At 44.3% G+C, this 25,288-nt stretch overlaps 1 protein-coding gene and 1 long non-coding RNA gene across 3 annotated transcripts in view; one reads left to right on the forward strand and one right to left on the reverse strand.

Annotated features, from left to right (window-relative positions):
* Positions 1–25,288, reverse strand: part of LOC146759998 (uncharacterized) — a 60,947-nt gene that overhangs the window by 21,379 nt on the left and 14,280 nt on the right. The gene's annotated exons all lie outside the window — the stretch shown is intronic.
* On the forward strand, positions 21,122–23,870 carry ADRB1 (adrenoceptor beta 1). Its single transcript, XM_015867370.3, has one exon. The coding sequence runs from the start codon at positions 21,230–21,232 to the stop codon at positions 22,502–22,504; it is 1,275 nt and encodes a 424-aa protein (XP_015722856.1). The 5' UTR covers positions 21,122–21,229; the 3' UTR covers positions 22,505–23,870.

Consider the following 25,288-nt stretch of genomic DNA (forward strand, 5'->3'; position numbering starts at 1 on the left):
GTCACTAACCACATAATCATTAACGAAACCACACACTTCTGCTTACATAGAGCACTGTCAAACTATAGAGTGCAGCTGGAGGTGAGATGCTCACTGACAATGGCTCTTTGTCAATAAATTATTCCTGTGATTTATTTGGTGTCAGTAATAGTACAGCCTCCAGCTAGGGCTCATGATCCTATTCTTCTAGGCTGTATGAATATCTTTGGAAATGAAAAGAACTTTCCAATATACTTCCAAAAATTTACTATTTTAGCACTAAAAAGACAGGCAGACCCAGGCAGTCTGTCTTGGCATACAGCGTACAGTACTGTATGTACCACAGCACTACATTACACTGAGAACAGGCCATGTACCAATGTCCTCATCAAGACAAATCTCTGTGGTGCATTTTCATAGCTGTCAATATGCGTACTCTACTCCAGTTCCCAGTTTCATGCCTTATCTTTAAACTTATTACTAAATATTTACTTCAGTTTCTGGTGAGGGCTCTTTTTCCTAAACTCAGAGTATTGGATATTAGAAAAACATTTCTTCTCAGAAAGAAGGTGAGGCGTTGGCATAGGCTGCCCAGGGAGGTGGGGGATCACTGTCCTTGGTGGTGCTCAGGCAATGGGGAGATGCAGTGCTTATAGTCCACAGGCACAGTGGGGGTGGCTTGACAGTTGGTCTATTTGATCTAGAGGTCTTTTCCAGCCTAGATGACTCTATAGTTATGCTTTCTTAATAAAATAACCACCTTGTTCAGTAAGAAGTGGGTAACTGATGGCACTTCGGACTCAAGCAGCCCCAGCATCCTTCTCTCCCTGCTTTACATAGGGGAGTCACCTCTAGCTCCTGCTGTGAGAGGGCTTGAAGGAAACACAGCAGCTGTGTTGCTTTAGGGAACAGACTACTTAAATATAACAGTCCCTACAAGGCTCCTTTAGTCTCTAAGTCTTCCAATACCGCTTCTGTTATTCTAAACAAAAATGGAAAGAAAACAGGAGCCCCATGATGTGCCACTGTGGTCCCAGCAGGTCCCTTTCCACATGTATCACCCAGCATGGAGAGCAGCAGCCTGTGCTGGAGCTCAGCATGGCCACTGAAATCCTGTAGGGCTCAGGGACTTTGCTACACTCATAATGGTTTCAGTACAAATTTTAGGTTATTCCACAGCCACTGCTATGGAGGAAATCACTCAGAGATGAACCAGCAATTTTATCTGATAGCCCCACACTTCTCACTGGTGTTAGCCAGTTTTTAGCTAGGGGGGGGTTCTCCAAATAAGCCTTCTGCAACTTGCTCATCTCTCCTACCACAAAACTCAGCTTCCCCTCATGACTCTCTCATAAGACATCCATACAAAAAAATCATGATAATTTCATCTTATTCTAATGTGAATCTTTCATAAAGCCTACTCCAGCTGTTAAGTCCTCTTATCTGAACTCAGGCTGAGATTCCTCCCCTCACACCAACTTCTGCTGATTGCAGCTACCTCAATTTCCTTACATCCACTCGCAGTACATCAAAGAAGGTCCATTACTTTCCTCAGTTATGCCTCACACATTGAGATGTCTCTGATTTATTTTTACCCTAAAGGAAAGGAAAAAATAAATGCCTGCCTGGGTCATTATAATGCCACTGCTGCTTGGAAAGAGCAGTGCTGTTCCATACAGCAAGGCCCATTGATTTGAATGACCTGAGCTGAGTGCTAAGCATTACTGTCATCTTTGACTAAAAAGGGAAAGGCTTCGTGGTGATAACTTCCAGCTGTTTAGGAGCTTTAACTCTATCTGTCCCTCATCTACAATGAGAGATGGCAGAATTCGCCATTATTGTGAGCGTATCAAGAGTTTTACAAGTCCATTATTAACAATTAGAGCAATATTAGAGAGGTGTGACCAGGAACAAAAATCATTTCCCATGTAGCTATGACCAGTATTTAGGAGGAACACAAAGCCAACTCCTTACTTGAATGAGCACCAAAACCAGGTTAATATCACTGTGGCCCTTAGAAGAGAAAGGGATCAGCATTCTGATCTGTTAGTAAAATTATTAGCAGATAATTTTATTTTTTTTTCTAAATAGTGGCAAAAAAACCAACATATTCCCCACAAAATAAAAAACCAAACACCAAGTCTCTGAACATGTTCACACAGCACATTTCAGAATAAGATTGCCTATTCCTGATTACTTGAGTTAATCAGGCTTACAGTCATTTCCTTAAGGATGAAGAATAACGAATGTAACCTAAGTGCTATTGCCATAAGTATTAAAAAGATATCAATATCATTCTTCCTGAGCCCAGTGAACGTCGATCAGAATCTCCTGTGCAAAGCCACAATTACTTCTGTCCATGAGGTCTCTGCAGCCAAACTCCCACCCCATGCAGGTCACTTCAGGGCAGAGATTATTTCCCAGCTGTGTATGAGCAAAAATAGTTTCTGCTCTACAAGAGAATTGCATGGCCAGCGTTCCTCTGCTTACTCATCAACTGAATTATTCCTGGCTTATTATTAGTGAAGGGTAAGGTAAGACAGAGCAGCTTTGACAGCTGGAAGGCAGTGCAGGTGGACAGGTCTGTGCTGAGCAGGAACAAAAGCAGGGCAACACAACAGCAGTCATGGTGCAGATGCTGTAATGTTCTGACTCGTGCACAAAGCATCTTGACTATACCCTTCACTTATGAAGCTTGACAATAACAATGGCATCTTAGACACAGTAAATCACCAGATCATTAATACCTTTCATACCATGGGTGAAAAATCCAAACAGAGCTTGAGGCAAAGTTCATTAGCCTGGCAATAGTTGTGGGAGCACTAGCCAGGAACTTAAGTCCACAGAGCTTAAACCCTAACTCCAGTGAATTCTGTTTATCTGTGTTATTTCCCAAAATGGTCAGAGATGGAAAACAGCAGTAGGCAGCGCTGTGGGTTAAATTTCCCTCTTTTGACTTCCTACTGCGTTTGAATAAATAAATCACACAGGCCAAATGTCCTGCAAACGTAAATGGGCACTGCTCTAAGCATGCCAGGGGAACCTCCTCCTTTTGTATGAGTATTTGGCACCACAAGGGCATGTGTGTGCATTACAAAATGCAAACAGTAGCAACATTTAGTTCATGTTCTGTTTCCTGCAGACACCATAGTAACCCCCCCCACCATGATGCCCAAGTCCTGTGTCCCCAAAGTACACTACAAGATGCTATAAACAGCTACAAAGAGCATACAGATAATAGATAAGTAGCTAATAGTTATAAATAGCTGACATTTTTCCTCAACAAGGCAAGGAGACAGTGTTATGGAATTTTACTATCTGTCAAGTCACAGGCACCTGCTAACAGTGGCTAAATACTTTTTCCCCACTCAAACATCCAATTTTATTAAATTCTTATAAGCGCTGTGGTGATGAATCAGGTTATTTTAGTTAACTTATGTAGGAAAGTGCTTTTAAACTCAGATTGCTACAAACACACTAAAACAGATACAGGACACTGAGAGTCAAATCCCTCCCAAGAAAGCTGAAGGCATCTGGAATTCCTAGGAGAGGTGCACTGGCTACTGAAGATCTACAGCCACAGCTCTATCAGCAGGGCTCTTGGCTGCTGCTGCTGGGCCACAGATAGCAACATGGGCAAGGCAGTGCCAGCTGGGGAGGGGTGGCTTAAGCAAACTGTCCTGGCATGCAATGCACAGGAGGAAATCCTTATGGTGGACTCAGCAGAGTGTCAGGAGGTCTGCCAGAAACGTAAATGTTTGGGGAATTCATCTCCGTTTTGCTTAACTGTCCATGAATAACAAACCACAATAGATGGTGAAAGCTGAATTTTTTCACTTCGGCAATTCCAGCCAGAACATTTAGTTTCCAGTTGGAAATGGCTCTTCATTTGGAAGTTTCATTCCGATTTATTGGAGAAAATAGATGTTAGAACACCGTGCAATGCTCAAATCAGAAATAAAATGTTTTCTTTGCATTGAGTTCCAGAAACCTCCAAAGTAGGGAGCTGGATAGATTTATAATATACTTTTTTTTAAATAAACAAAACTATCAATCATTCAAAAACTTTTCTTCCTGCCTCTGTCTGCGACTACTGGTGGGATTTAGGGTCTCAGTGCATTTACTAACCCACTGTATTGCCAGCTTCACTTGGATCTGCAGCTATCCCTGTTTGTGTTTCTGACCTCAGCTGGGCTCCACTCCAGCAACTACTGCAATGCTCCTGGGTCGCAGTAACGCCATGCAAGAAGGTACCCTTTCCCCTTTCTGTGTCACGGCCCACAGATCCCCTACTCACATTTTGTCCTCCCAAGGTCTCCAAACTTCGCCAGTTTCTTGGCCTCACAAAAACCATTGACAAGCCACAGACAAGGGCCTGTCTGTCTTCAGACACTGCCTCATACCTTGCTCTACTCATTGCTGCTTCTTACACAAGGCTGCACCAAGAGGGGGAAGGTATTTCCTGCACTGATGGCTCTAGTGCTATCTCAGAACATCACAATTATAAGTGAGCCAGCCCTGACAGATACAGCAGAGCTGCCCCCATCCACAGCTCTCATGATAACCACTGCAAGATGAGCCAGGACAGATTGTTCTCAGTGACAGACTAACTTCTGCTACTCTCCAGTGCCAGCAATTACTTTAGCCAGAGCATGACCATATTCACACACAAGATTAGCCTTTTCCATGAATACCAGTACAGTTTTCCCTGTAATCCCCTGGTTTCTTTCTCCCTAAGAGTCCTGAGAAAACTTCTGCTGGCAGAAATTATCCTGACTCTACAGAAACCAGCAGCTCTGACCATTTTTACTCCAAGTCAGGTTCTCCTGTCATTTGGCAAGAACATCCACAGGGCATTAGAGTAACCCGATAGGAGAATTCAGTTCTTTGTCCCCACTCTTGAGCCTGCTTTACTAAGAGGGAAAGTAAAATTAAGGGAGGGAGAGTGAAAGGGCAGTGTGTTGCGTAGTAGCAATGAATGCCATCTTGATATCATCATTTGCAGTTGTGGCAGATCTACCTTAATGGCAATGAGCTTGGCGTCAGGATTGCATTGACTCAGTTTTCATGACCTCAAGAAAATTCTCATCCAGCCTTCTGCTTCCTTTGAGTCAGAAAGCAAATAGAACACCACTTCATTGGGTGTTTTGGGAAAAGTGATTGATGGCCTAGAAGGACAGTGTTATGGTCTGCTCTCACAGAGAATCTCTGTGCATGATAGAGCAATGTTTCGCATTGAACAAAGCCTTGTCAGGATAATAGTAAAAAAAAAAAAAAACACAATTCAAAATCACTCTTATGAGCAAAATCAAAATCAGTACTGAGAAGGACTTTTATTTCCTTAATATTTGGGTATAATCTACCTTTTCTAGAAACATCTGTCTGCACATAAAGAGAAACACTTCAGTTCCCTGCAGCAGTATCCAAAAGTGCATTACTAAGCATTCTTACCTGATCACATACAAATGGAGTTTGTATGTATGCTAAAATCATAATACCTACCCTGGAACAAAATCACAAAAAGGAAAACAAAATGCACACAAATGAAAGCCTTCAGCTAGCCTGTCCCTCCCCTGAGCTTCCTTTACCCTGCTCTAATACAGCTTTGCTGAAGCTTTATTTTCTGGGGACACCTAAATTCCATTGGGCATCTCTAATAGCTTTGTGTCAGGCCACAATTGTTTCTATTCCTTGATGTTAATGAAGGCTATTAAAATCTCAAGCAACAGCCCTTGAGTCTGGGGAGAGGTAGACAGCCTTTGGCTCAGGGCTTAAGCCAAAACAATGGATGAAGCCATTAATTCTACGTCTTCCAGGAATTGTAGATGTCATTTATGCATGTGAGTATCAGTTTCTCACATCATACTTGCTATGAATGTCTGTATTTTTCCTCATCATCTACAGGACTCTATGACACACACAGGAGGGAAGCACTTGGTGTAAATCACCCCAGTCTAACTTCAAAGGAAAGAGAGCTGAACAAGATGTGCCAAAGGGTTTAACAGCTGTGTCATTCCTACAGGGCATTGTTTTGTCCTTCATATTTAGTAGGGAGACACCCAGTAGTGTTTTCCACTTTCACTGCGAAAGCAGGAAATGTTTAATTAAAAAAATCAAGCTTAACCTACTTTGTTTCCTCTTCATGTAGAAGAGACATCAGTTACATAGAGGGAGGATCCACAAGTCTTGGCACCCAAACATTCTCACCAGGCTGAGGGACAGAGCTGGACAGATTTGTGAGGATCACATCCAAGTGCCTGGGGTATGGGAACAAATTAGGTCACGAACCAGCAAGGTAGAAACTTGAGGAATTTCAACACCAGTAACTGCACTAAGCCAGATTCTGCTGTCATTTATAGACAATGCCAGAAACTAAGGATAACAAGAGATCTGGCCCACCTAGCTGCAAGTCTTCCTCCCTGAAGAGCTAAAGCACCTTGAGGGTATGAGAGCGAGGGCAGCGCTGGGACTGGCTGCTGATTCTGTGCACCAGGATCCTCCCTGAGCCCAGCACCCATGACTTGCTTTAAAGAATTAGATTAAGAAATTTTGTACTGTCACTGATTTACCCACCCAGTGGATCAGGCCAGAAAAAGGAAATTCCAGCTAATGTGCTATCCAGAAACTGTGTGGCACTTCTCATTTGTTAAGGGAAGAAAGGCTTTTCAGCCCCCTTTGATTAGCCATATAGTAACATAAGTATTCATATTATGTTTTGGTAGTGCAGAAAACTCTCCTACCAAGATGATTCTGGAAGAAGTCTAGATTTATTCCATGGAAAACTCAGCTTCCAGTTACGTGTTTAAACACCTTTACATCACCAAGGGTGATATGCTCAAGTGTTACTTTGCTATGATGCTGCCAGTACCAAGAGAGGCAATAGCTCCATTAGGATGAAAAAAACAAAAACAAAAACAACCATGAAAAAGGAAATTTCCACACAGTTAGGATTCAAATATCTTCGTGGACTCTTCTTGCAGAAGATGAGTAACCACAGCCAAGCAGAAGCAAATTAACATTGGCAATTCCCCCACATTTCTCAGCCAGGTGTTAACTTCCCATTTGCAGTAAAGTTTCATGGTAAGTAGTAAGTGCTGTCTAAAAGCCACTGGGATAGTCACATTTATTAACACTTTTTCCTATCATTTAGATGAGGTCTTCAGCCTCATCACAGCCAGAAAATATAGCACTAGCTATGATCCCATTATCAGAAGGCATCTTTGTCCATTGGAACATAATCTCCAGCTCAAATACATAGTAAGGTAGGCCAAAATTGTCTCCTCAGCCGCAGATGGAGAAACTGAGGTTGAGAGAGAAACAAATTACCCAGAAAATAGGATTCCCTCGTCCATCAAACTGTAGCATTTTTCAGCAAGGGGACAGCTGAGAGAAGATGGATTTCCTAAACATACCATCATGTTTATGCATCAAAGTGAGAATAGGATGGGTAGATTAGCCCTGCATATCAGTGCAATTAGAAAATGAACCTGGCATAAACTGTGGAAATAACTCAGATCAGAACAAGGAAGTAAGGTACTATGGCTCATGGAGCTGAACTACAGCAGTGTTATTTCCTCAGCTTTAGAGGCCATAAAATGGCAAGCAACAAAGCACAGATCTGTTGTCATGACAATGAACACAATAAAAAAAAAGGGGGGGGGCTTGCTCTTTATGGTTAATGCTTTGAGAGAAAGGTAACCAGGAAAGCAATAAACACTTGACAGATTTCACTGTGTTGGAGAGCAAAGCAGCATGGTATTCAAAACCTAATTAAAGCAGAAACAAGTTATTTGTTATCAATAAAAGGATTCGAGTTTTCCTATTTGTAGTGATGGACACTAGTGTTCTAGTGGGCACAAGATAGAAGAAATAAGTCACAGAAAAGGCTATGTGTGGGTAGTTCTCATGGCCCTGCTTAGTCCTCACAGGCTAATCTAAAGTCCTCCTAAATTAGTAGAGGATCTACAGAAAGTCAAAATCTATTCTACAGACTCAACTATAGCCCACAGCATGTAGCATAAAGGTTATTGTGTCACCACACATAGCCCCACCCACAGATGGGATTATTGAGTTTGTAGCATCAGGAGAGGCTCTTGAATGAAAGTGCTTAATTGAAGTATTGTCTAGCTAGGCTTCAATATCAAGCAGTCCTGTGTTTTTCCAATGGTAAGAGAAGCTGTAACAGCCAGACCCAATAACTGCAAACTGACTCTTCCACAAAGCTATGGGAAGGAAAGGTACAACAACTCCATATATCAGTTCATACAAGTCTAATGCCTTGAAACTGGAAAAGAGATGGAGAACTGAGAGAAGTAGAAAGAGGAAAACTCAACTCAAAAATAGTGCTGAGAAATACACATGCTACGTGTGAGGCTCTACACAGTATTCCCTACATCTCCCATCAGCTCACTACATCATTACCTGTTGAACCATGTTTTCTTTGTAGCCTGCTCTCTCTCCCTTTAGGATGGGCATGTTGAAATTCAAGACAAAACGCTTAAGTCCAACCACCCCAACATGACAAGCTTAGTTGCCAGCTACTGCAAGATTGCTGTACCTACAAAAAATTCTCAACTGATTCCCCTTTTGAACTATTTTCCTGGTTAATCAGGCCAGTGACAATGGGAACACCAACAACACAACAAGCTGTCTCCAAATACAGCTCTCTGGATGGAGGATTCCTTTTAAAAACTTTACTCCTGTGCCCATGAACTATTTACCTCTGAACCTAAGGAAGCAGATAATGGTGCTTTCTGAACCAAGTGGAGCTGATAGTAATAGACCTCTTAGGTCAAAGGAGGGTTTCCTTTGTTTTCAAGTCAAAAACCACCTGGCTCAGACCCAAACAGCTGTCTTGAATTTCTGGAATTGGCTCTTGAGCAAGGTTTTAAAGCTACATCCAGCACTGTTTAATTGATGAAGACCATGTTTTGGAGCAGAACAGGGAAGACATATCAAACAATGAAAATTATGGAGGCCAGCTGCTATCTTTAATAAACTGAGTCGATCAACCTTTCCATGGGTCTTTCTTTTTAAACCAGAAAAATCTTACCTAGTCTCCCATAATTTCAGGGTTCTCTCTCAAAAGTAGAAAGCTCACGCATTGTTGAATTCCACAAAAAAGGAATATATATCCTTTTTTTTTTTTGCCCGAGTTCTGTTCTGCTTCGTAATTACAGGAACTTCTGCTGCTTCTTTGAAACTATTTCACAGCCAACTAGATAATACTAGATATACTAAGGTGTCTCACTCAAAGCCATTCTTCAGCATATGCCCCTTTGAACTGTAGTGTGGCTGTTAGCACGAGCAACTATCACAGTGTTTACCTGAAGAAATAAGGGACTATTTCATTTTGTGGAAGAATCTAGGAAGCAAAGGCTGGGTTCTGGAGTGAGAAAGCAAAGCTGTATGTAATAAGCATCACCCATAAATTGACCATCTCAGTTTCACTCACCACAATGTCTAAAGTAGGTAACTCTCAGCTAGAAAACTATTGATTTATTCACATTTCACTTAGCAAAGATAGATGGTGTATATTCATTGGAATGAAACTATACTGTGCCTTACCTAGCTCCTACCACCTTCCTGGTATTAAAAACAACCCCACAATCTTGGACCTAAAACATCCCATTTATTTGCACTGCAAAGAAAGACTACTATTCCTCCCTTTGCTATCATGCAAATAAGGAAATCTCTGGGAAGGTCTTATCTAAGAAGAAAATGAAACCATGTTTCCCATTAGTCCGGCTGTCTGGTAAGTACAGAGTTTTAGAAGCTCACTATTTCCAGACAGCAGGCTGCTGCTCTCACATACAACTTCCCTGGTCAGACATGTCACACAAGAGTTAAGTGATTCAGCCAAGGCTGAGAGCATATAACCAAGTGGGAGTTGTAACTAAGGGACAACCAGGCTCCCTTCCTGTGCAGTCACACTGCTGTCTGGGCTACAATGATTTCATTCACCAAAACTTAGTCATGGACAAAGAACGGGCTCTGCAAAAACAGCCCCTTATCTGCTCCCTGCCTGCCTCTCATCCAAGTAATGTGCGATTAGTTTACTGTCACAAACTCCCCTCTGGAGCCAAAGCAGCTGCAGGACCAGGCTATGCTCTGATACAGCTCATGCCTTTACAGCAGTGTAGCAGCAGTAGCAATGGTCTGGCCCAGCCCAGGAGCTTCACTGTTTGTACAGATGGCAGAAAAAAGGCAGCTTGATTGGAAGGTAACAAGTAGACCTGGCTGGGCTGGTGATTCAACAAAGTAAACCTTGATTTGTAAAGATAATTGCTGTATGAGATAAAGATTAAGAATAGGGAACAAATGATTCACTCTGATATTGAAAAACATCATATTTAAGATCTTGTCCTCTGTCAGCTTTGGTTGAAATTTGCCAACAGGTAGAAAGACAGATGTACACATCACAGAAAGCTGAGTTAATAAGTCAGGCTTCCCAGGCAAACAACTTCAGCCTGCTTTGCCTTCATCCTACTAGCATTTATTCCTGCCACTAGCAGGGACTGTGGAAATGCCTTTCATGTTGTTGGCTGCAGCACATGCCACCCACATCACAGCCTCCTGCTATACCACTGAAGAGTCCCACCACCCAGACAGAAGCTGTAGCAGCTCTTTCAATTCAGTTTTTTCCACAGTATTTTAAATTTCAAGCGCTTATTTTTCAGTCTCGGAACCAGTGATGTCATGCATGCCCTTATCTTCTACTTCTTTGTGAGCATACAATGTGAGAAAAACAAGCAAGCCCCAGCGGCTCCAAAAAAATATATATATACACACCACCACCACAAACAATAAAACACATTTAAAACAGACCTCAGACTTGTCATATATACACATTTTCAGGAGCTTCAGGCCAGTATAGTTCTCCTAGAAAGGAGATTGTTGCTCTGCTGCAAAACAGCATTGTTAACTAACATAAGACAACCCCCCAAACTGCCTTAACATACAGTGATGGGGCAACAGACAGACTTCCCTTTAAAGTGCTACAACCCTTACCTGGTAGGGCCAGACTATTACAATACTGCCATGGTATTTTTTTCTAGTTTTTTGGTTTGTTTGTTTTTTGTTTTTTTTTACTAGACTTGCTCATATGTGAAAAACATCCTTAAAAACCAAGACTAAAATCTGATTTCCATTTATGTGATAGTTCTAACACACTAAAATATGATCCATCATATAAAACATTATTCCTTATCAACTGTTTTAAAACAAATTATTTAGATCAAATCATGTTTGTATATATAAGGGCAATTCAAGAAACAGTTTAATGCAGTAAACAAGCCATTAACCCACTTGAACAACAGGAAGTACATGTTATGCTAAGGCTGTTTAAACTTCCATAAAGCAAAGACTCACTGCTGAACACAGCAACTAAACTGAAAAACAATGATGAAAGCAAAAACTGGAGGCCATGACACAGGACCCCTGGTTGTAATGATAAGTAATAGAGCATAGACACAGAGGCCCAGATCCATCCACCTATCTTTAGCTACTTACGCAAACTGGCTAAAGCAGGAAGATGGGTTTCCTCACTAGTTAAAACAGATGGAAAGCACTGCCAGAACGACCAATATCCTTTATTACATGTTATAGAAACATAAACCCTAACATTCAAACTGAAGAGCTTGTTTAAGTACTCAAATTCACTACCAGGCAATCCAGCATAGAATCCAGAAGCATTTGCTGCAACCTAGATCTCTCTTTCTACAATATAACTCCATTCCTTCTTTTCCAGCAACCAGTAGGAAACAGTTTATTCCTCTCTTCTTTACAACAACATTTTACATGATCATCAAGCATCCCCTTTGCAATAAATAAACCCAGCTCTTTCTGTCTTTCCACTCAGGCCACAGTGTCAGTGCCCCCAGCCATTCTCAATATTTGCTTTTGGCATCACTCCACTATGCTCACATATTTTTAAATGTTGACACCCAAATCTGGACACAAGCATCACCAACACAGTAACATCCTGCATTTACTTTATGACCTGCTTGTACTTCAATGGTTACCACTTCTCATCAACCTTAAAGCACACCAGGCTGACTGGACTTTTTCACTTAGAGAGAAGCAGAGTCACCACCCCCTAAGCTCTACTCCCACAGGAAAGTCTTTTCATGGTACAGTAAATGGTGCCAAGAGCAACAAGTGCTGTAAGTAGAAAGTTTTTGGAATCAGCAGGCAGTACTCAACATACTAAGCTAGATAATCCTTAAGGGCCTTTCCAAGCCAAGTATATGGCAAAAGGAGGCAATAACAGTGCCTTTTAATGAGATACAACCATTACAGAGCAATAGCAGTAAGGAAAAAGCAACTCACCTCTTCCAACAACCAGCAGCAACTCCAGAGAAGCACAGCCTCTATCCAAAGAGATAATTCCTCAGCTGCTAAACCTTAAATGAGGATGAAGGGGGGTGGAGCCTGGCTCCACCACTGCTGGTCACTTCGGTGTATCACTCACACCTGAGCTCCCTGGGTTAGCTATGCTTTCTCACCTGGTGCTTAACCACTGGTTCAGGCCATGACCTGGCAATTCCAATGCATTCGGGCACAACTGAAGCCACCTGTCTGGTCCTACCATGCAGTACCTTCTGGGTGCTAATGAGAAAGCTATTTACGCTGCCCATCCCTCTCTTAACTAGCTAACTTGGTTTGGGTCTGTAGGGGGTGCTTGCTTTACTTGTATCTCACTTGAACTGCTGAATTCCACTGCACTATAACCAACACTAGCAACTGAACTCAAATTGAGCAAGCAATGTCACCTGTTTGCTAAATATAGCTTCATTGAATCACCGAGGTTGGAAAAGACCACCAAGATCATCCAGTCTAACTGTCTACCTTCCACCAGTATTTCCCCACTAAACCATGTCCCTTAATACAGTATCTAAGCATTTACTGAATACTACATGATAGTAGTAGTAGTAGTAGTAGTAGTAGTAGTGACTCTGTGATGTCAGAACCAGGTGAATGAGAGCTGCGGAGACCTGGAAAATAGGAAGGTACCCAGATGTTCACGTCAGAAGTCTTCCTGTGCCTTCCAGAAATGCCTCCCCTGGGTATGAGCCCCATCAACCGGAGAGCAAAGCAATTCCAGCTGACAGAGCCTGCAGAGACCCTCGAGTTCTGTAGGCAGTGCATGAAGAGCAGCAAATACACAAAGCAATTGGAAAGGCAAAGAGATTACAGAGAGCTTGTGGCCTGAGAGATGTTTGCATAAATAAACTCCTTGAATTATTATGAAATATTGATGTGCAAAAAAGAACCAAAACCACATTTCTGGATAGACATCAGAATAAAGAGATAAATAAATAATAAGGAACAAGGTGTTTACTGAGTGAGAATACCTAAGCTAACTGTGAGTTTAGCAGCTTCATATTCTGAGGCTGTGATGAGCAGCATGTGGTTACTCTCAAGAACAGGTAGAACACAGAGAACTCTCAGTACCAGTGCTGCTGTGTAAAGTAGTAATATTATTTAGTGTATCGAAGGCCATTCAGATGAGGATTACAAAGTGGTTCACAGCTATTCAGCTTCACAAAAGCCCTGTGAGGAAAGAGACAATCTTTATTAGATGCAATTATGGCATTGTCACAAACACCTTACACAATAATTGGCAGATGTAATTTTCTGCAGCTCAGATGTGAGAGAGTTACATGCATTAAGTATAATAGCTAACAGAGAAAACTTAGCAAAAAAAAAGAGATTAGTCTTTCTTATTGCCCAAAGGCATGCATACAAACATCAGGTGCACCAAGAGTTTCCTGTGGGTGTCTCTTATGCCACTTGATCATAAATGAATGTAGCTTGAAGCCGCAGTGAGGAATCTACGTTATTGATTTAAGAAGAGGAAGAAATGGGAGGTCTAGTTAAACTGAGTTTAAAATTAGACCCTTACAATGAAAATGGAGATAGAACTCAGGAATGACTCCACAATGTTTAATCAGCCTGAACAAAACTAGACTGGTTAAGGAGGCAACTGCAGAGCTCTGTTGCCAAAGAGAATGCCATCTCTAGAGAAATGCATTTTATGCTGTTCGGGATGTGTCCATGAAGAGGCGTTGTGTTGAGGAGGTTACTAACAATAACACTGGATGTTGTTATGTTGTTTCCTCCTCTTTCATAACTTAAACTAATTTCAGCTTGAGGAGTTTGACAAGAAGGCTTTGTAATTTTCAAGGTGGCTGTTCATTGATGGTTTAATCATGCCAGGGGCTATATACACTTCACTGCCTGACAATTTGGGATTATCTGACTGCCAGGCAGGGTCAGAACTTCTCTTCTGCCATCCCTTCAGATTCAAGACCTTAAAATCACTTCATTGAGGCTGTGACTGGATGTAGGTACTGGTGAGGAAGAGCAAGTCTGGGAGGGGCTCCAGACTTCACCATCAGTGGAGAAGCCTTGATGTCCCCAGCGATGACACCACTTTGTCAGGAAAGGTGGATATGTGTAGGGATGGAAAGGAGCTGCCAGCACAGGGCTGACATCAGGGTTGTGCTCTGCTGCTCAGCATTTTATGGAGCCCATCACAGAGAGAGAAAATCAGATCCAGTCTCACAGCAGTCGTATTCCAATGCCAACTCAACGCAGAATTTTGAACACTTGACTGTAATTTGGCTCAGAACAGACTTTGGGCCAAGTTATGATGAGAACAGAAACACTGAGACCAAAGCCAGAGCTAGGATTCCTTTAGCTCTATTTCTACTTATATCACTTCATCAAAACGTTTAACTTTACATTTTGGCCAAATTTGCAGAAGGTGTACTTATTTATCCACTTTCTCTCCAGGAAACAGAAATGCTGAGGACTTCAACTTCCATGCCAGGTATCTGCTGTTGGATGCAGACTGAAGAGATGCTTCCCAATGGGTACCACCCAAACAGAAGATTTGCCATCGTAAGCAAGCCACTACCTGCAGAGCCTAATTATCATAATATAAGTTGCTATTACAAATAAACAAGCAACCTTGTGAACGGTGAAATAATTTTCACTATCTCAGCATGATTTTATGATAGAGAGAAGAAAAACATTCACATGTGACAAACAGCATAATCCAAACCAACAGAATCAAGGCCACCTAGAAATGGTCAGCAAAGGTGTCTCAAGCCAATGAGAAGAGTGGTTAGGAGGGGCAGGAGCATTACTTTCATCATTGGCTCTGACCATTTTCCCAGAGCAGAAGTCAACAATGTGTTTGCAGAAATATTCTGTCTATTTTAATGGCCACTTCAAAGGAACATTTTGACAAACTGATTTGTCAGTGATGCTCTAACAACTGATTTTTTACTTTCTTTGTATCCCTGTGAATAAAGACTATTAGGCTCTTATTAGTTGATTGAGGTGAAACTTCAAGATGTCTCATCCTTCAGCTTTGGGCCAACACCCGAAGAATGGAATTTTAGTGCCTTCTAGAAATCTGGTGGTTTACCTGGTCACTGGTATGGGCAGGGAGGATACAGATACACTGAGATCTGCATCTGGTCACAGCTCTCATGAAGAACATGACCAGTCCTGGGGCTTTACCAAAGAGTCCAACCCATACTTCAATGACTAGAGCTTAGCTGAACAGACTTGGCAGTGTGGGGCTTTGATTTTTCACTTAATCCTTGAAGGAACTAATGCCAGACCTCTTCACAAAGTAAACACCACTCCAAGTTTACATGAGTCTGCATGGGCCAGACAGAGACAAAGTGCTTGCATTACAGCTGCGTTTTAATGACTATAAAATGATGCTGAACTATGCAAGTTCTTCCCCTCACTTCACATTCAGTTCATTATCACTTGTGTATCTTGTCTGGTTGGATATGAAGCTGGCAGCTGCCGTCTTAATTTTATGGCTCTTTAAACAAAGATAAGGGAAATAACAGCACAAGTCTTCTCCTGTGTGTGTTTGGTAGCAACACAATAAACTAATTTGGGGAAACTGGTGAGCAACAAGCTAAACATGGGAACTGAGAGAATGGCAGTGGTTCAAATGTCTTAAAACACAGAACCTATACTTGACCCCCGGGGATGCTGCACACTGAAATCCAACCTGGAGAAGCCTGAATCCCGTGACTGCTCTGCACTCCTCAGAAATGTGAATTTTGGAAGCCTCATTTACACCTGACATCTGCCTTCTGCTCTCCATAGGGCAGCCCCACGCCACAACAAAAGTGTTCAGAAGTGGCTGTGCCAAGATGCCAGCAATTCTCTCACACCTACTGGAGGACTCCAGCATTCCACAAGGCAGCCAGGGCCCGGCATCACTTGGGCACAAGGTACCCTACCTACATCTGAGGTAGGAACCAGCCAGCAGTTTATTCTGTGGCAAGTGGCCTGCAGGAGATTTCACTCTATGCTGTGAATTGACTATATCTAAGATTAATATTAATGATGTCTAAACCTACATAGAAGTTTCCAGAACTAGGGATCTAACACATTTATCAGTGGTCCAAAACAATGGGTTAAGAAAAAGACAACACAGAATAAGATCAAAGTTGTTCCATAGGTTTCCATACATTGATTTTTCAGCTTTTGGGTTGCCTGGTATAACATAACATCAACCTCACATAGCTCCGCATGTCGGCCCCCTCACATCGATGCATCCTACTGTTTTCTTTCTCTTTCAGCTAATCTTGTGATTACCCGCTCCAAATAAAAGCAGTTGGAGTCCCCACACTTTTTGGAGGGGTGCATCCCTCATTGCTTTAAAACAGCTTTGATCTATGCAAGGAGAGGTAAAGATAGCATCCACTTGAGCATGTGGCAGGGCGAGTCAATATGTTCTTAAGGGCTTGCTGAGAGGATGCACAGAACTACAAATGGATGCTAACAGGCAGCAATTACTGTTTGAAAAATAAAATCTACAACTCAGCATCCCCCAAAAGCTTCAAAATGCACCCTTAATGCCACTAAAAGGGAATAACCCTTTCTCAAATGTTACAACACAGTATCAGCTATTCAGAGCTCTTTCCCAGGGCACTGCCTTAAGTTAGCATGAACTGCAATTGACTTTTTTTTTTTTTGCTTAAAAAAATATTCCAGAGTGTATTTTCTCCCAGTGGGAGCTTTAATCCATTTCCCTACAGGATCTAAAGCCTTGGTCCTACATCTAGAGACATTCAGTCAGCAACACGGGGCCATCCAACTTCAAAGTCGCTCTGAGCCACGGCTGTGCTGCTAAATTCAGTCTTCTGCTATCTGGAACACATGCAGATTTTCTAAACATCTGAAAATGCTGGTTTCACCTCACACCATCTTTCTGCATGTCCCAGCCATTAGCCTGCATGCTGTAGTCCTCCATGACTAGAAAAGGAAGGAAAAGAATTCTTAGTGCATCAACTGTGCACTCAAACCATTGTCATGCCTTTCCATTCCACCTCACATCCACACCTCAACAGGTGCTGGTAAGGATTCGCTTCATGTTCCATTGTCAATGCGAGATGGTATTTCCTAAAGCATTCAGCTTTCATTCTACAAGTGGGTAAGCTCTGATATGTGGTAGTAAATTATCTCCTTACAGAATCACAGAACACTGGAAATGACCTCAAAGATCATCTAGTTGAACCCCAGTCCATCCCCACCGTGCCCGCTAACCATGTGTCTCAGTGCCACATCTCTCACATCTCTAGGGACAGTGATTCCCCACCTCCCTGGGCAGCCTGTGCCACTGCCTCACCACTCTGTCTGAGAAGAAATGTTTCCTAATACCCAATCTGAATATATATAGCCAGCACGTTGAAGCAAGAATAGACTGGAAGGAAATCTCAGAGGGCTCCTAGACATCACTCCTGTGCTCTGATCTCTCAACCACATTCTCCTCCTATAAAGAAAGCCTCTGGCCATCACCAGTTTTCTGATCTGCTGTAAAATGTTTCACTATCGCTCCCAAAGGAACTGCTGATGCTTAAAAAAGAGGCATCCTTAGTCAGACTGTTCTCACAGTGCCACTGTCTCAGTATTGGAGTCTGTACATCAGAATACCTGTAAATACAGAGAGAGACTTGGAAAATGAAGCACTTAAAGACAACTCTTAGTTATACTCTGGATGAAGATTATATCATTATTGCTCCCAATTAATACTAGTCTAGGCTGCAAATAAGAGAGATTAACTTTATGAACATTTTATCAGTAGCAAAATTAAAACTGCTTCCATAAACACCAATTCTGGCTTGTTCTTGTACCAGAACTGTACATCAATTAAAAGTCTAGTCAACAACACCAGGAATCATGGAAATGCCAAAGTGTCACTGAGATAGGTGAAAAAGGAACTCCTCCAGAGTGAGATACAAACATGCTGAACTAAGGACCTCCTGTGAGGTGTATGGAGGAGGGAAAGGTAGAAACTATCGGCCAGATAGGCAAGGAGCCTGCACTTCAGCTTCCTAAATTGGTATGACTCCCTTTCAGTTAGGTTTAAGTATGACAAGTACATACAGCCCAGCATGAGCGTCAAGTTTTACTCCCAGTACAAAGTTCTTTTGCTTTTACAAGTCTAAGTCTACTCTGTGAAAGAGGCTTATCTCCAAAGTAGTAACAGCCCCTGCCTTCATGCATCTAATGAGACATTAGTCCAGGACTCTACATTTGTTATAAGTTGTGGATAGGATTAAAAAAAAAAAAGGTCACAACCCTTATTAAATACAGGAAAAATAGAAACCTGTCCTCAATCCTCAAAGAAAATCAGTCTTCACGATTTGCATCTATGAGGAGCGCTGGGAAAAAGGATCCTGGGTCCATTCCGGGAGGACTAAGCAGAGCTGAGCTCAGCAGGCTAACAGCCTTCTTCTGCAGTCTAACCTGCGAGCAGAAGCACCACACAGATTTCAGGAGATAAGGCCATCATCTTGGCTGTTCCTCTGCACCTTTTTGCTTGGAGTATGTATGGGAGAAAGACAGAGAATCACAGCCCATCTTTAATCACTTGAAGGTAATTAATGACTCAGCACTCTTGTAAGTGCCCGGCAAGGCTGGGTTATTGCAGTGGGCTCTCTCCATATCTGCATGCGTTCAGACCAGTTTAGATCTCTTCAAACTACTACTAAAAAATCTCTGTACACGCTAACCAACCTGGGCACACCAAGGCTCAACAGGATCCCCCAAGGCATCCCAATATGCTCTCACTAACCCAATTCACCCTGCCACACATGTACCTCATGTCCCCATGGTGTCACGCCAATGGAATGGGGCTGGAAAGTACGTCCTCTTCTGGTATTAAATCCACTTGGATTACATTTTCATGGCATTGTTCAACTAAAAGCAGTTCTATACTGTGCTTGGAGCACTGTCACATGCAATCAAGAGATAATGTCAATGGAATTGCATGTTGTCACAGGAAAACAGTCTCCTGCTGCCACAGAAATGCCAAATTAAAGCTGAGGCATTTATGGAAAATAAACGTCAAGTCAAAGCCAAGATGTTTATTTTAAAAACAAGAGACATGGATCTCATGGCAACGTTCCATCGTGTCTCTGTTCCTCCAATAACAAATGTCCAATGTGAATGCAGCCAAATGACAGCTTCTTCCTGGGACAGAGCAGCCCGGGCGAAGCCTGATTGCTTCATGTGACGGCCTGCGGAGCTGTGTCTCATTTGCTTGTCTTCAGCTCAGGTTTTAGGGAAGCTGTCTGGATAACCAATACAAAACAGTTTCTTTGATGTATGTTAAGTTTACAAAGGGATTTAGGAGGATAGAGAGAAGAAAACATGACAGCGAATGCATTCTTCCTTTGCCTTTACATGGTTCTCCAGAGAGGGAGGAAGGACAGTAACATGTAACTCACTGAGATCGATGGGAGTCCTTCCAGGCATTTCCGTGGGCTTTGCTTAATGCCTTAAAAGAACAAACAGCTGATATTTAAGCTGATATTATGTTATTAATGACAGTGCTATAATTCAATTGCAGTGAGGGTGTGACCGGACCAACACAAGGAAGATGCTGTCTGATCCAAAACTGAGATTTTGAGCTTTATCAAGTCTAACCATAAGGGCCCAAGTGGTAAGAGTGGTAAAACTCCAGGTAACCTAATGGGACTGACATCCTTTCAGTCACTTCTATCATTTTTGCCCTTTCATCATATTACCACTCACTAAATCTCCCTGTATTCACCCGTTCCTCTCCTTCCCTAACAATTTTCTCTTCCTCCAGCTACATTAAGAGATTATGTCTTCAACAAGCTGAAGTGGTCTCTTCACTCTGCTCCTTTGCCAGCCCCATCATCCTTCACTAAGCTCTCCCCAGACCTCTGCCAGATCCTCCCTCACCCACCAGCCACACAGGCCATATTGCTTGCAACATCAAACCGAGCTGTCCTAATTACTACCAGTGCTTTGAGTGGCTTTTTAAAATGACTTCCAAGGGAAAAATAAATTAGGTGCCCATTAAAAACCGTGATCTGGACAGCAAGTAGAAACAATTCAGTTCAGTTTTTTGAAGTCCCTCTCCTGCGCTGACATCCTTAAGTAAAATGCAAACAAAGGTCTGTGTTAAAATCATGCTAAGGAGCAGTGTGAAATTCAAGGAAAATTTGACTTCAAGGAGATTTGCAGAAGTAATGCTCTGAAAGGGGTTAAGCCTACAGTCAGTATTTGGCTGCAGGCTGGCAGTAAGGGCCAGAGGGATGTTCTGTACAGAAATCATAAATTTGCTTATTTTTCCCTTTGCAGATGCATTGTTTCCCAAAGACTTTCTGGCTCCAGCTCTGATCTGGCGTTCCACATTGACACTTGTTGAACCAACAGAGATACAAGGAAGCAGGGCAAGATGAGGCTGCTTCTGCTTCGTGGCATCCTCGCTGGCAATTTCCTTTACTCCTGCAGCCCTGAAGCTTATCTGCCTGTGGGGCAGGACGGGGTCTCCAGGTGGCAATCTGACAGCACAGCGCGATGGCAGAGAGCCGGCATTGTGGGGTGGCGGCTTGTTAACTATATAAGGATACTACAGCAATAAGTGATCTGAGCGGATGACAGATGATGCTCCATGATTAGCACTTCAAACAGCCGCACGGTACCCTCACGCTGCTTCCCACTGCCTGAGTGAGCTCGAGGAGTGCAAGACCGTGAAAGTTTATAATGTGATTTTGTACTAAATTCACGCCCCTCGGTGCCGATTGGCTGCGGGGCGGGGCGGGGCGGTGCTGTTCGGCGGCGCGGTGCGGGGCCATGCGGATCCCGGGGCGGCGGCGGCAGCGGCGGCAGCGGCGGCGGCGCCGCCTTCCTGCCTGCCCGCGGTGCGGCGCGGCCGGAGCGCCCCGCAGCCATGGGCGATGGGTGGCTGCCGCCCGACTGCGGCCCCCACAACCGCTCCGGAGGCGGCGGGGCGACGGCGGCGCCGACCGGGAGCCGTCAGGTGTCCGCCGAGCTGCTGTCGCAGCAGTGGGAGGCGGGCATGAGCCTGCTGATGGCACTGGTGGTGCTGCTCATCGTGGCCGGCAACGTGCTGGTGATCGCGGCCATCGGGCGCACGCAGCGGCTGCAGACGCTCACCAACCTCTTCATCACCTCGCTGGCTTGTGCCGACCTGGTGATGGGGCTGCTGGTGGTGCCCTTCGGGGCCACGCTGGTGGTGCGGGGCACCTGGCTGTGGGGCTCCTTCCTCTGCGAGTGCTGGACATCGATAGATGTGCTCTGCGTGACGGCCAGCATCGAGACCTTGTGCGTCATCGCCATCGACCGCTACCTGGCCATCACCTCGCCTTTCCGCTACCAGAGCCTGATGACCAGGGCTCGGGCCAAGGGCATCATCTGCACCGTCTGGGCCATCTCCGCCCTGGTCTCTTTCCTACCCATCATGATGCACTGGTGGCGGGATGAGGACCCTCAGGCACTCAAGTGCTACCAGGACCCAGGCTGCTGCGACTTCGTCACCAACCGGGCTTATGCCATCGCCTCATCCATTATCTCCTTCTACATCCCCCTCCTCATCATGATCTTCGTGTACCTGCGGGTGTACCGGGAGGCCAAAGAGCAGATCAGGAAGATCGACCGCTGTGAAGGCCGGTTCTATGGCAGCCAGGAGCAGCCGCAGCCACCCCCTCTCCCTCACCACCAGCCCATCCTCGGCAACGGCCGCGCCAGCAAGAGGAAGACGTCCCGTGTCATGGCCATGAGGGAGCACAAAGCTCTGAAGACATTGGGTATCATCATGGGGGTGTTCACCCTCTGCTGGCTCCCTTTCTTCTTGGTGAACATTGTCAACGTCTTCAACAGAGACTTGGTGCCAGACTGGCTCTTTGTTTTCTTCAATTGGTTGGGCTACGCCAACTCTGCTTTCAATCCCATCATCTACTGCCGCAGCCCAGACTTCCGTAAGGCCTTCAAGAGGCTGCTCTGCTTCCCCCGCAAAGCCGACAGGCGGCTGCACGCAGGCGGCCAACCCGCCCCGCTGCCTGGGGGCTTCATCAGCACCCTGGGCTCCCCTGAGCACAGCCCAGGGGGGACGTGGTCCGACTGCAACGGGGGCACGCGGGGCGGCAGTGAGTCAAGCCTGGAGGAGAGACATAGCAAAACATCCCGCTCGGAGTCTAAGGTATAGGGGGGTGGGTCTGTGGGGCCGGCCACGGCTGGGGAACGCAGGCAAGGGATGAGCGGGGAGAGAGCCCGTGTTTACTGATGAATAAAAAAGCAGGTGAATTGTATCCGACATACCTCATCTGAACCTAAAGCAAACAGGAAGCCCACTGAGCAGAGAACGGAGCAAATAAACAGCCTGTCCCAAAGCTAACCAGGTTATATTTGGGTCGGAGGGAGGCTTAGCTGAGGCTGGGCTAGAGAAACGCTTTCCCAAGTCCCATCCCACGGGCGAGTTTTCCCCGGACAGTGCCGGTAGCTGCTGGAGCAGTGGGATGATCACAGCCCTGTGATGCTGTGATTCCATAGGGCTGGGCAGTGACTGGGGCTGCACCCCGAGGGCAGCAGCAGCTTGAGCTGTGACCCCGAAGGCTCCCGCAGCGGTCCTACACACACGGCAACACAGCCGATCCCAGCCGTGAGGCTGGAGCTGCAGGTGCTCTGCGCCTCATCTGCTGCGAGAGCAGTCCAAAACCTGTGGTCGCTGTGTGTGCTCCCCTCTACTGCCGAGCAGAAGTGATGACAAAGTTAAGAAGCAGGAGCACAGATCTATTTTGAAAGGGAAAAAAAAACCAAACCCCGAACAACCCGAACTCTTCTGCTTTTGTTTTTTCCCCCCCCTCTGCATCAGCAACCAGTGAGTTGTTGTGCTTATCTCTTTGGCCAGACAATAGCGGTCAGGCTGGGAAACTTCTACCTCAAACTGTGCATATTGTACAGGGGAATAAATGGGCCGTGTTTATATTAAACAGCGCATTTGCCTACCGTTAGGAGTATTTTAGGGGAAAGGGGAGGAGGAGGGGGGGGGGGGGAGTTAATGAGCCTTCTGCAGCTTGTTTGTTGTAATTACGGATGGACAGGGGGGAAAAAAAAACTCACCCTGGCAACAACAAGATTTTACTGCACATCTTTGGGAAACGGCAACAAAGCTGGGTTTTTTTGCACAGTATTAAGGATTGCAAAGTTATTTGAAGATGCTACTTGCACATGTCCACACACGCAAATTAAAGATGAAATGGAGGTTTCGACAACACCGAGCCTGCAAGTGATTTCTGGTTTTGTCTGATCTGTTGTGGTTTTATTGAGAGAGTGACTTTTTATATTATTTTATGAAGGTACTGTAAATAGATCCGTATTATAAATTAAAATATCTGAAGGGACTTCTATTATTTTTATTTCCAAGTGCCCGCGTGAATCTGCTGTTATTTTAGCACTTGTGTGTCGTTTCCATTCTCCTCTCTGTGTGTGTTTTATAACCTATTTATACTCTGGTGCAATTTACTACTGTGTAAGTAATTAGTCGATGTGCAATAAATGCCATTGCAGCACAAGCAAGCGTGTCTCTATAGGTTTCGAAACAATACCTGCCTATAATGGGAAGAGCAGCGTTTGTTTTTCCCCAGAGATGGCTCAGATTACCAACACAACTTATCTAATGGCTTTCCCTGACACGGGATTGTAAAACTGTGTTTGAAACACAACTGGCTTGTGTTTCTGTTGCACCAAAGTCTGCCGACTTCCCTTAGAACCAGTGGCTAACGACAAGGTGTTTCCAGCCTGATAATGAGGACGCTCTCTTTCCGTAACCGTGCCGTTTGTGGTTGTACTCGTGGTTTGTTGGAGGTGGGGAGTTGGGGGGCTGCAATACTCTGTGAGCGAGCGGGGTGTGCGTCTGGGTCCTTGGTGCAAACTGAGAGCAGCGTGGCTGCTCACAGTGCTTTGTGAAGGGACGCTGCATCAGTGTTTCACTACTGCAATGAAAGCAGAATGCACAACTGCAGACAGAGCAACAGAAAGGCAGTGTAGAACACCTCGCGTCAGTGCAGAATGGAAGTGAAGCCGTTTTTTAGCTTTATTAGACTCTGAAGCAGAGTTAAGTTAGAAATCAGCTTCTAGGAAGAGTGCTTCCCAAGGTGAGATCTGTAGGACAGCAGCCAACAGTTTGTTTTGGAAATCATTTGTTCCTTTTTTTTTTCTTTTGAAGTCAAAGAATTTGTCTTCAGTGATTTCTAGTGATGTATTTTAAAGAGTGAAAACAATAGGAGAAGTTGTATATTTAATGCAAGAACAAAATAACAGCACTGGGGAGAAATAATCCTATTGAGCTGATTTAGCTGGAGTCTGACTGTAAGCTGCAGTTAGTGGTTTCTCCCTTGATAACAGTGGAAAGGGGTCTTTATAACACTGCAGTGGCAGGTCAGGTGCTGGGTGAGATCTGCTCTGCTACCACAGGTTGTTTTTTTACCCTGCAGACCTGGTTCATTCTGTGATTCCAGCAAATTCAGCAGGGTGCTGCAGGTGCAGGGGACAGTGGCATAGAAAAGTGGTGGCTGCATGCACAGGAGATGGGGCAGGATGGGATGGGATGGGATGGGATGGCAGCACCAACCCTTCCTCCCCATTGCTGGGTTTGACAGGGCAGGATCTGGCCCTAGCACACATGTCCTAAGACTTCAGCAGGCAATGAGTGCTTTGGGTCACTGGGGTCTCTAGGTGGGAAATTTAGGGCCAGAACATACTCAGCTCATCTTTATGAATAGCTGCATTGGGTCATCTGTTGAGAGAGCATAACGGCAGTAAGAAGGATGAAGACAAGGTGAGTGTTGCTCACTGACCACAGTTAGGCCAACTGCATGAGCACAGCGGTCAGGAGGTTTTCCCAATGATGTCTGGCCATTCAAAGACCTGCTGGGAAAGCCTGGAGCCTTCACATTGGAGTGGTAATAGCCAGTGAAGAGGGCCCAACTGG

This window comes from Coturnix japonica, chromosome 8 (assembly GCF_054131305.1).
Source record: "Coturnix japonica strain WE chromosome 8, WE-NBRP24, whole genome shotgun sequence".
In the NCBI taxonomy this organism is placed as follows: Eukaryota; Metazoa; Chordata; class Aves; order Galliformes; family Phasianidae; genus Coturnix; species Coturnix japonica.

Coding starts and splice junctions, on each gene's coding strand:
- ADRB1 (XM_015867370.3), top strand. CDS start 21,230: ATGGGCGATGGGTGGCTGCCGCCCGACTGCGGCCCCCACAACCGCTCC.